Genomic DNA, 12,557 nt, shown 5'->3' with positions numbered 1-12,557 from the left:
TGAAGCCCTGTTGGCATCTCAACTCGTGCTGCTCTGAAGCCATGCTCAGGTGGTTACGCATTCAGCCATGCTAGGTTTATGTTAGTGTTGTTTGTGGATGTCATTAGTTTACCTGTTTTGTGGACGTGTGAATTTGCCTGCCGATGCTCTCCTCTTATGTTTTGGATCTCTGGATCTGCCTCACCTGTGAGTCTCTCAAATCTCTTGTTGCTCTGCTTTCTGAAATCTGACCAATTACATGCTTTCGTTTTGGATCATGCCTGCTATCTTGCACATATGTCGCAATGGATTATTAATTTGTATCTGTTTTGATCTTGTGATTTGCTTATCAACTTGTACTTTGCTAAAACAACTTCATCTCCACAGCTCTTGAATTTGGAGTCCGCCGCAACTCCACCACACCCCTTTGCCTCACCGGCTTTGACAACCCCTGCTCAAAGTTCATGCTACTCACTAAGTAAATAAATGATTCCACTGAACGGATCACGCCCTACAGTTCAACATCATTGTTTTCAACCAGTTGGATTTGTCACCATGAGAGGACAGTGTGTTTTTCTTGTGCTTTTTGCACTATGCATTGTCCCTACAGTAAATGGTGGGAATATCTTGGTCTGGCACACTGAAGGAAGTCACTGGATTAACGTGAAGCCTGTGCTGGACACACTGATTGACAGGGGCCACAATGTCACCATGCTGTTTCACAACGCCTCAATATTCATCGATCCCAAGGAACACGCACAGTACAACTACCACCTTTTTAATGTCTCGATGTCAATGTCTGAAATGAAGGACTGTTTTGAAGACTTCTTGCATTTTTTTATGTATGAAGTTCACAGCGGGAACTATGTGAAGTTGTATTGGAGGCTCTATGAACTCATGGAGCGAAATACGGCTGTTGGCCTTAAATTGTGTGATGGCGTTCTGCGGTCAGAAGCTCTCATGGAGAAACTGAAGAAGGGCAAATATGACCTTGTGTTCGCAGATCCTATTTATCCCTGCAGTGAGCTGGTAGCTGAGATTCTGCACATACCATTCGTGTACTCCCTGCGTTTCTCAATAGCCAACACCATGGAGAGACTCTGTGGAATGCTGCCTGCTCCACCATCATATGTTCCCGGCACTATGGTCAAACTGACCGACAAGATGACCCTCCTTGAAAGAGTCATTAATGTAGTCTTCTATCTGGTGCAGGACACAACACTGGGCCTCACGTGGAGACGTTATGATCAATATTACACTGAAATTTTGGGTAAGAGTCACGATTGACCTCAAAGGTGCTCCAAATGTGAGCACAGAGCTTGTGCCATGTAGTGGTCGAATATAGAACTGCACAAGATAGCACAGAGGGAACACAGCCTTCCCCATCTGACCCCACCCGTACCAATGTTCACCCTCCTCTGCCCCACAGGGAATGCCACCTCTTTCTGTAAGCTAATGGGCAAAGCTGACCTCTGGTTGATGCGGACTTACTGGGACTTTAATTATCCCCACCCCATCCTTCCTAACTTCAAATATGTTGGAGGAATTCACTGTAAACCTGCCAAACCCCTACCAAAGGTGAGTCTCTTTGTAAGCCTGTTTAATGTGTGTGTTAAGTGTGTGTGTGTGTGTTTTTTATGAGTGGTCATTGCATTTTTTTGACAAAGTTTCCATAAATACCATATCATCAGGTTCTCTTATCTATTCCACTTTCATGTAAATGTATAAATTACCTGATATTTTCACTTCACAAGGACATGGAGGAGTTTGTTCAGAGCTCTGGGGGTAATGGCATTGTGGTGTTCACTTTGGGATCAATGATCGCCAACCTCACCAAAGAGAAGAGCAACATCATTGCCTCTGCCTTGGGGCAAATCCCACAGAAGGTTGGTTAGCATCAGTATCCATGACAGGTCTGACTGTTTCTATTTCTAGAAGGTTACGAAATGTGCTAAAGCAACATATACAGTAACATTTTACCTTAAAATCATTATTTTTTTTTTCAGATATAATGATAAACTGACTTATAACTGAGAGAGTGGCATCACTTTTTGACACATGGGTACCCCATTAGCATCACTATGCAATGTGCAGGGCAGTCTTTAATGGAATCCTGCACTGTGAAAGTGATGCTAAAGGGATATCCAGTGCAATGAAAGGGTCAAATACAAATGCTAACAAAATGGGGCTTTAATGCTTTGAAGGAGCATCACTATAGTGCAGTCCACATAGAGTAGATATACTGTACACTCTTTATTAACAGTTTTCTTGGGGTGCTATATACTGTAGAACCATGCAGGCTTTAAAGAACCCTTAGGGGTGACGTATCCTTCAAAATGGTTTAAAGAACCATTTAGGCGTGCCATATATACGAAGCATGCAAATAGAACTGTTTTGGGTTCTTTATAGCCCCTTTTTGTTGTGTAGTGACATGCATAAGGAATGATTGTCTGTTGTTCATTTATGGTGCTGTGCTGGTCCTTACTTAACAGGTGTTGTGGAGGTACAAAGGAGAGAAACCAGAGACTCTGGCTCCAAACACCAGACTCTATGAATGGATCCCACAGAACGACCTGCTGGGTGGGTGTCCTACAGTGCTGGTGTGCTACTTATGTGTCCCATGTGATAGACCAAACACTGAACCGTCATGGCATCAAGTCACCGATACAGCACAGCTTAGGAGCTGATTAAATGTTTAAATGGTACAATACAGCAACATTACTTTATGTATGTTTGTGTTTGGTTGTTTTTGGTAGGGCACCCCAAAACCAGGGCTTTTGTCACCCACGGTGGGACCAATGGGTTGTATGAGGCCATATATCATGGTGTTCCCATGGTGGGCATTCCACTGTTTGGTGACCAACCAGACAACATGGTGCACATGAAAGCCAAAGGAGCCGCTGTCATCATGGACTACAACACCATGCAGACCAGAGACCTTGTGGACGGACTGAAGACTGTCATCAATGATCCATCGTAAGGCTTCAATCATCCTCTCCTTGTTGTAGATCTTCTCTCTCTTTTTGAATAAAATGAATTGAAAATGAATTCAGTGAAATTATTGTTTAGGGGTGCAGTCCACAGTTAATTAAGTTTTTAGACTAACAGCAACTATTAGAGCTGCAACTGACGATTATTTTGTGTTGTAGATTATTCAGTCAATTATTTTCTCTGTTCCACAGGTATAAGGCGAGTGCCATGAAACTGTCCAAAATCCACCATGACAGACCAGAGTCTCCAAGAGATGAGGCCGTGTTTTGGATAGAACATGTGATGCGGCAAAAGGGGGCGGGGCACCTAAGAGTAGAAGCCCATAACCTCACTTGGTACGAGTACCACTGTCTTGATGCATTCGCGATTCTGATTGGAATAGTCCTACTGATTCTCTTTATGGTTTACAAAACTTGCAAGGTTTGTTTCAGGAGGTGCTGTTCAAGGTCAAATAAAAAAAACAAACAAGAGTGAATACATTTGATTTGCATTTGGTTTGCATTTTCTCAGGGTATTTGGGGAGTTTTAAAACCAGAATAGCAGCTGCACTGTTCGTACCTTTTGTTTACTTAACCTTTTATTTACTCAAGCTTTTATTTACTTAAGTTTTCTTGAGCTGTTATTAAGGGCTGTTTTTCTCTTGTCATCTAAATTATTGTTTTTTTTTTTTAAGCCATTCCATCAGCTTCCCTCCCGAAATACCTTTGACATTGATCACTTCCCTTGAAGTTGTCCTCCATTCTCCTCAAAGACAGGCAGCCTAAATTGACATAGAAATAGAGGAAAACCACATGCACATATTTTAATGCCTTTACTAAGACCTTAACACAAGAATTTTCAGATCCAAACATTTATTGATGTATGCTACACGTTTAGCGAGGTCTGATCAAACACAGAATACTTTGTGTTAATCATCTCATCAGCAACTTTAACACCACAATAATGCACATTGCAAACAAGAGCTTGGTCACTTGGTCACACCAATGCTGCAACGGTTACTTCCCTGTGCTTTCTGCAGCAGTCACGATGGGTGCGGCTGTGTTAGAGTGGTGTTGTAGCCTGGCTAATGGCAGACCTCATCTCATTTAGATTTAGATGAGGTCTGGGAACCAGATATTACTTTTCTCGTATTTGAGACGTGGTTTACGAATGCCCAGAGCCATCTATTGGGTGCTATGAATGTCTCTTAAATACGTCTGTATGTAGCTCATAGGCAGTCGTATCAATCGTAATCGCGGCGCATCTATGTCGTCACCATCTTGCTGTCCCCCCCATTCTGTGATTGGTTCCTTCGCTGAAGTGAGAATCGGGTCCATATTATCCAGCGCAAAAGAAATCACGCACAAGGCATCATGGGTATACTCAGGCTAGTGGTGTGGTAGCTTTTGGTCCTGCTGCTATGTCGCGCACGCACGCACGCACGCACACACGCATGAATGGTATTTGCACTGCATATGTTTGCTTTTTAAATTTGTTTTAAATGTATTTTGTATCTCTAATAGTATAATAAAAATATATGTATTATACTTACTTCGAATGATCAAGTTTATGAATCACAACCACTCATTTCACAACCCTTTATGTCCTGAGTTTATATTATTGAGGGATGGAGGGATGAAAGTGCTTTATTAGATATCTTTTCCTGTATTCAGTTGGAGCCCTGTATTGTCCACATGTACCTGGAGGGAGCAGTTTGTGTTCTGAATGATGACATGGTGATCATTTTTTGTCTACAGCCCTCTCAAGACACATTTAGTAGGAAGGATTCCCCCCCACACAACCCCTCAGCCCCATCACTTTACAGCTGTGTCAACCAGGCTATTTATTTGTGGCTAAACTTAACTGATATGCTGCACAACAATTATTTTTTGGAGTGTGATGGAGTAAGTACTGGAGGACCCTTCTTGGTAACACTTTACGGTAAGGGTACATGAATCATCATGAATTCATACATGAATTCATGATTAATTTATGCATTACTTAATGCCTTAATATATCATGAATCATCAGGAATTGACATGAGTTCACTATATATCATTCATGACCTCATGCATGAACAACACATCAACTAAAGCATTAAGTATAGTGGCTACATCATTATAAACTATGGTTTTTTAAGCATGATCATGATGATTTATTTTTCTGTACATGAATCATAATGAATTCATGCATGTAAACCTCCCTGAATTATTAGGAGATTAACTAAGCATTAGTTACTATGACTGTTGGGCTTAATTTGTACAAACTCTCTAAACACACTTTCTTAAACTCTTTCTCTAAACACACGTCATTATTCACCACTTTAGTTGAGGGGCCACAAACATGATGAACTCATGAGTAACTAATACTTAGTTTAATCCCCTGATATTTCAAGAAGGCTTACATGCATGAATTCATGATAAATTATGTAAAGATAAAAAAATCATCATGATCATGCTTAATAAACCATAGTTCATAATGATGTAGTCACCATACTTAATGCTTTAGTTGATGTGTTGTTCATGCATGAGGTCATGAATGATATATGGTGAACTCATGTCAATTCCTGATGATTCATGATATATTAAGGCATTAAGTAATGCATAAATTAATCATGAATTCATGTATGAATTCATGATGATTCATGTACCCTTACCGTAAAGTGTTACCCTAACCTTCAAACTGTAGCTAAAAATATCCGTCCGTGTCCATTAGTTAAAAGATAGCAATTTCAGAGAATTTAATAATATAAATACTTAGATGCTAGATGGTTCATCATTGAAACCAATGTCCAGGTGACATTAAATGACCCCAATGTCAGTTTCTAATCTAGACTTAAAGACTAACCTAAGATTACTGTAGATATAAGATGAATCATTAATGATCAATGAAGCATGCTCATTAGATGAACTCTGTGTTTTTATTCCTTTTAATTATTCTATTTTATGTAGCCTACTTTTAGCCTATTTTTAAGCTTTTGCCCTTTTATGCTTTTATTTGCTGTTCTTTGTGTTTGTTTTTAGCCTACATTGAACTGACCCTGTGTATGAAATGTATACTTACCTTGCTTGTACAATCATCCTCATACATCTCTGTGGAACACCTTTGTTTATGCCTTTATTACATTCATACTTAATATGAAATATGATATCTGGTTCTTATGGGCCCGCTAGTTTATGATGTCTGAAATAACATCCGTAACATCCATAAAATCTGCATTTTCCCTTTAAAATAATCAATATTTAAACAAAGTTTACATGCAAATTACAAAACCTAAATACACTAAGACTTGTCACATACTCAAACACGGTATGCCTTTAAGTCTGACTGACCCCTGTAAATGTTTGAAGAAAATGTAAATGTTTGAACAAAACTGATAGATGCCAAGAGGTCGTCACTGTTGCTCCAAACGTGCTGGATTTATCGCCATGACAAATAGACAATGTGCTATTTTAGTGCTTTTTGCACTGTGCGTTGTACCTGCGGTAAACTGTGGGAATATTTTGGTCTGGCACACTGAAGGAAGTCACTGGATCAACATGAAGCCTGTGCTGGACGCACTGATTGACAGGGGCCACAATGTCACCATGCTGTTTCACAACGTCTCGATGTTCATCGATCCCAAGGAACACGCACAGTACACCTGCCACCTGTTTAATGCATCCATTGAAATGTCTGAAATGGTGGAGCTTTTTGAGGAGTTCTTCCACTTTTCTCTGTATGAGCTCAGCCATTCAGGTTATGTGAGAATCTACAGGAAGCTTCATGAACTCAAGATGAAAAGTGCTGACTTTGGTCTTAGAATGTGTGATGGCATTCTGCGGTCAGAAGCTCTCATGGAGAAACTGAAGAAGGGCAAATATGACCTTCTATTTGCTGATCCTATTTATCCCTGCAGTGAGCTGCTGGCTGAGATTCTGGACATACCCTTCGTGTACTCACTGCGTTTCTCAATAGCCGACTCCATGGAGAGACGCTGTGGACAGCTGCCTGCTCCACCATCATATGTTCCTGGCACTATGGTCAAACTGACCGACAAGATGAGCTTCACTGAAAGGCTCCTCAATTTTGTGTTCTATCTGATACAGGATGCTATGTATAGCCTTATGTGGAGACCTTATGATCAGTATTACACTGAAATTTTGGGTAAGTGTCCTGATCAACTTCAGAGGTTCAATATGTCATGAGGCAGCACATGATGTTCAGTAGGCAACTATAGAAATGCATACGGAACACACACAACATTCTCCAAATGATCCCATCCTTACTACTGTTAACCCTGCTCTGATCCCCACAGGCAAGCCCACCTCTTTCTGTGAGCAAATGGGCAAAGCTGACCTCTGGTTGATCCGGACATACTGGGACTTTAATTATCCCCACCCCATCCTTCCTAACTTCAAATACGTTGGAGGAATTCACTGTAAACCTGCCAAACCCCTCCCAAAGGTGAGTCTGAATTCAGCATCACTGTGGTTAATCTGTTTGATGTGCTCTTTTTAATTATGTTAAATGTATAATAGCCTATATAATGTTTTTATTAAACCATCAAACATTGTATTGTCAAATAGAAATGTTACATAAAGACATTTGTTTATTTCTAAATAATGTGTGATCATAGCTATACTGCACTGTAATAAAGAATTGCTGCAAGATGTAGATGTAGTTATATACAATGTATTAAGGATACAAACATGATGTTTTCACCTCACAAGGACATGGAAGAGTTTGTTCAGAGCTCTGGGGGAAATGGCATTGTGGTGTTCACCTTGGGATCAATGATCGCCAACCTCACCAAAGAGAAGAGCAATATCATTGCCTCGGCCTTGGGGCAAATTCCACAGAAGGTTGTATAGTCTTATCAACAATGTGAATAATTTGTTTACACTCTTTCTAGAACACTATTAGGCATACAAAAGTTGTTGCAATATGCAGTAACAATGTAAAAGTTAAGCCTGGACACAGAATAAAGTCAATATTGTGATAGGATTGTGCTGAATATGCCTTTAATTTGTTGTGCTGTATTCTTGGTCCTTGTGGCCTTTACTTAACAGGTGTTGTGGAGGTACAAAGGGGAGAAACCAGAGACTCTTGCTCCAAACACCAGACTGTATGAATGGATCCCACAGAACGACCTGCTGGGTGGGTGTCATTTTTATGGGAGACAGACAGTGATTATTTGATACTGATGTGTAATGTTGCACATCTGATAGATTCAAAAACACTTTGCAATCATGGGAAGTCCCTGGAAAAGTATGCTGATGATGCATTGTTAAGCATATGTAATTGTTGATGAAACAATTATCCTACTATGTACATTTTCACATCACCAGGACACCCCAAAACCAGAGCTTTTGTCACCCACGGTGGGACCAATGGGTTGTATGAGGCCATATATCATGGTGTTCCCATGGTGGGCATTCCACTGTTTGGTGACCAACCAGACAACATGGTGCACATGAAAGCCAAAGGAGCCGCTGTCATCATGGACTACAACACCATGCAGACCAGACACCTTGTGGACGGACTGAAGACTGTCATCAATGATCCATCGTAAGGCTTCATTCATCCTCAGTTCTATTTTGATATGTGAAGACACAAATTTGGTTAAAAATGTAGTAATTAAATTGTGGTGCAGTCGCTTATCAAATAAATGCTTACCTAAAATGATGACATTAGGCCTGCAACTGATGATCATTTTCATTGTATAGTAATCTGTTGATTGTTTTGCTTGATTAAAATGTAGATGTTTATTCTGAAAATATCGATCAGTGTTTTCCAAAGCCTGAGATGACATAGATGTAATGTTCTGTTTTATCCACATTCCAAATATGTTCATTTGATATGAGGAATAGGGAGACACTGTTTATGTAATAGTTAATGTATTGATCCATTAATTATTTTAGTTCTAATATGAACTATGGATGGATGGTAGTCAGTCCTGTTTTCTGTATAGTATTGTGTTATAGTTCGGCCAAATGGGCGGGTGCAAGAAAACAAGGACAATGCCCTGAAACAAAGAACCAAACTGTGTAAACAGCACTTTATTATTGTTCTGGCTATATCCACAGTAGGCTCCAGAACAACAACATTCAGCATTTTATTTTTTGTCAACAAAATGATTTACTGCATATGTGTTCCACAGGTATAAGGCGAGTGCCATGAAACTGTCCAAAATCCACCATGACAGACCAGAGTCTCCAAGAGATGAGGCCGTGTTTTGGATAGAACATGTGATGCGCAACAAGGGGGCCAAGCATCTAAGAGTAGAAGCCCATAACCTCACTTGGTACCAGTACCACTCTCTTGATGTGTTTGTGTTTCTGACTGGGATTGTTCTACTGGTCCTCTTCACAGTTTTCAAAACTTGCAAGTTTTGCTTTAAATTGTGTTGTTTGAGATCAAGTCGAAAAAACAAACAAGAGTGAGTGATATTTGTGCTGAATTTGTACATGTCTTTTGTATATGACAGTTCTGTTCTTCTTGTTTAACAATTTTAATTGTTGCTTGTTGTTTGTGATGACTTAATTCTGATCTGTGTATAAGGAATAGAGATTGTACATCATTCACAATTCAGGATTGTTCTTTGTCTCATGGCAAATGTATGGTTTTCCATGTCTGGTATTTCAGACATGGAAATGGACATGTATGGTTATCCACGTCGGGTATAGTTGAATAAGCATTAAAATTGAACATAAACGTGAGAACATAAACTACTCATTTCACAACCCCTTATGTCCTGATTTAATGATGTTGATGGATGGAGGGATGGAAGTGCTTCCCCTATTAGATATCTTTTCCTGTGTTCAGTTGGAGCCCTGTATTGTCTACCTGGAGGGAGCAGTTTGCATTCTGAATGGATGAGATGGTGATTATTTCTGTGTAACTAGCTGCACAGCCCTCTCAAGGAACATTTAGTAGGTAGGATGCCCCCCCTCAGCCCCATCACTTTCTACTCACTCACTGTTTGTGGTTAAACTTATCTGATATGCTGCACAATTATTTTTCGGAGTGTATATTTGCACCCCTAATAAATATAGCCTTGGCTACACCGTTGAGCTATTCGCACCCTGTGACGTAATAACAAAAACACGTTGCTTGTGTGCACAAAAAAAAACATGGCAGACACTCGTTTTTTTCGTCAGCAGAAGGAGAAGAAAGTTCAAATTAAGCTTCAGGTGGAAAAGTTGTGTTTTATTTTCATAAGCTTTGTTCAGTGAACACACATACTGTACAACTGTACCGAGCCCGATGGCCTCTAGAGGGACCTGTGCTCACTGCCCAGCACCGTGGAACTCAATTGGAATTGGCCATAGCATACAAAATTGGCAGGTCCGCCATTAGTACCCTGTGCTTTTCACAGCTGAGAGCAAAATGTTTGTCTATTCATCTGTGTATTTCAGATAGTTTGTTATTAAAAACCATTAAGGAAAATTCGTTGTTGAAAAATGGCCATGGAAATCAGTTAACATGTAAACTGCAGATCCTGGATCATGACGGGACTCAAACCCGGGTCCCCTGAGTGAAAGACGAACACTGTAGCGTTGCGCCACTTGTCACTGCGCAATTACTATTAAAATATCTCAATTATAACCTTTACCGCCTTCAACAGATTTCTGACTTTTTTCTCGAAAATTTTGACTTTTTTTCTCAAAACTTTTGACTTTATTTCTCGAAAATTTCGACTTTTAAAATGTTCGACTTTTTTTCTTGGAAATTTTCGACTTTTTTTCTCAAAACTTCTGACTTTATTTCTCGAAAATTTTGACTTTTTAAATTTTGGACTTTTTTTCTTGAAAATTTTGACTTTTTTCTCAGAGATTTAGAATAAATATTTTACTCCGTGGCCCTATTGCTCTTCCGTATCCAAGAGATTGCTTTTACTTCGTTCTTTATATGAAATATGATGTCTGGTTCTAATGGGCCCGCCGGCTTATGATGTCTGAGATAACATCCGTTTATCTGCATATTTTCCCTTTAAAATGAAAACAAAACAAATAAAAATGAAAGGGTTAGTTTGGAATTTTGGACATAGGACCCAATTTCCAGGTCAGCCAGTGTGATATTTATCAGTGGAGACCGTTTTCAGCCTATTATTCTTTAACAATCTTAAAAAAGACCCTATGCAACATTTTCATAGTCATAAAATCGATTAAAGAGAAACTATGCAGGATTGGCGATTTCATCTTAAGTTTCGGTTTCGTTTTTCATTTTCGCTCGTTTTATGCTTGCATATTTCTCTGCAGAGCTTCCACGACAGCTTTAGCGTGTATATTTATACATATATTATATATATATGTATAAATAGCGTGTATATTTATACATATATTTCAATCTGGATGAAGGATCAGCACCTTCAGCTTAATCTTTCCAAAACTGAGCTCTTGGTGTTTCCAGCAAAAACAGCTATTCCCCAACAGATCAATATCCAGCTTGATTCATCCTCACTGACTCCAACCAGATCGGCACGTAACTTGGGTGTCATAATTGATGACCAACTTACTTTCTCTGAGCATGTTGCCTCAATTGCAAAGTCATGTCGGTATACCCTGTACAACATTAGGAAGATCAGACCTTATCTGACACAAGATTCCACTCAGCTTCTTGTACAGGCAATGGTTATCTCCAAGCTGGACTACTGTAATTCTCTGTTAGCTGGCCTACCTGCTTGTGTTTTAAGACCACTACAGATGATTCAGAATGCTGCAGCACGACTGGTCTTCAATCAGCCAAAGAGGACACATGTAACCCCTCTCCTAGTTACTCTCCACTGGCTCCCTATAGTAGCCAGAATTAAATTTAAATCTCTCACTCTGGCCTATAGGACACTGACTGGATCTGCTCCCAGCTACTTCAGTTCTTTAATCACGATGTACATTCCCAACCGCCCATTGCGATCTTCTGAGGAGCGTCTGTTATGTCGACCAACCATACATGCTAGGTCAAATTGTAGATCCTATTCTTCAGTGGTTCCGTGTTGGTGGAATGAGTTGCCCAGTGCTCTCCGTTCCAGCAACAGCTTTGGATCTTTTAAGAGGGGTCTTAAGGCATATTTATTTAATATGCACTTAGTCCTTTGAGTTTGTGATGTGTTATGGTTTGTATAATAGTATTGTTTTGTTATAATTTGTCTATTGATAGAATTTGAAATTTATTTTGCTATTGTCCTTAAATTTAGCCATACCATGCTTTAGTTATTATTATTATTATATATAATTAACTGAGTGACTTATTTGATTGCTATTCTCATTTCACTGTTTTATTTCTCATTAGGTTAGTGCTTAAAATTATTGTTTTACTGATAATATTACTATTCTCCCTAGTTTGTAATTGTTCACTGTTAATTTAATTTGTATTGTTATTTATTTGTATGTCGCTTTGGACAAAGGCGTCTGCTAAATAACCATAGCCATAGCCATAGCCATAGCCATATATAGGCTATATATAAATATCTCAGCCTTCCAGATGTAAACAGGGAACGATCGCCTCCTGAACAAGTTGCAAGGTTGCAATAGCGGATAGGGACACTAGGGGCGGGAGGAAATATTACTGTTTTCTATAAAACTGGTCAGTCACGCAAAACAACGATTTCTAAGCGATTTTATGGCTAT

The 12,557-nt window shown here is 39.5% G+C and overlaps 2 protein-coding genes across 2 annotated transcripts; both read left to right on the top strand.

Moving 5' to 3' along the window:
* LOC134088726 (UDP-glucuronosyltransferase 2A1-like) lies at positions 1-4,477 on the top strand. The gene is made up of 7 exons (XM_062542825.1): positions 1-186; positions 367-1,249; positions 1,409-1,557; positions 1,734-1,865; positions 2,472-2,559; positions 2,736-2,955; positions 3,162-4,477. The coding sequence occupies exons 2-7, from the start codon at positions 466-468 to the stop codon at positions 3,442-3,444; spliced, it is 1,656 nt and encodes a 551-aa protein (XP_062398809.1). The 5' UTR covers positions 1-186; positions 367-465; the 3' UTR covers positions 3,445-4,477.
* Positions 4,478-6,329: 1,852 nt separating this feature from the next.
* On the top strand, positions 6,330-10,269 carry LOC134088727 (UDP-glucuronosyltransferase 2C1-like). Its single transcript, XM_062542826.1, has 6 exons — positions 6,330-7,095; positions 7,247-7,395; positions 7,662-7,793; positions 8,001-8,088; positions 8,280-8,499; positions 9,092-10,269. Exons 1-6 carry the CDS (start codon positions 6,330-6,332, stop codon positions 9,372-9,374), a joined length of 1,638 nt encoding a protein of 545 aa, XP_062398810.1. The 3' UTR covers positions 9,375-10,269.
* Positions 10,270-12,557: the final 2,288 nt, after the last annotated feature.

The sequence above is a fragment of the Sardina pilchardus genome, chromosome 8 (genome assembly GCF_963854185.1).
Source record: "Sardina pilchardus chromosome 8, fSarPil1.1, whole genome shotgun sequence".
Lineage (NCBI taxonomy): Eukaryota > Metazoa > Chordata > Actinopteri > Clupeiformes > Clupeidae > Sardina > Sardina pilchardus.
The sequence above is the reverse complement of the archived record's forward strand: the minus strand, read 5'-3'. Positions and strand labels throughout refer to the sequence as shown.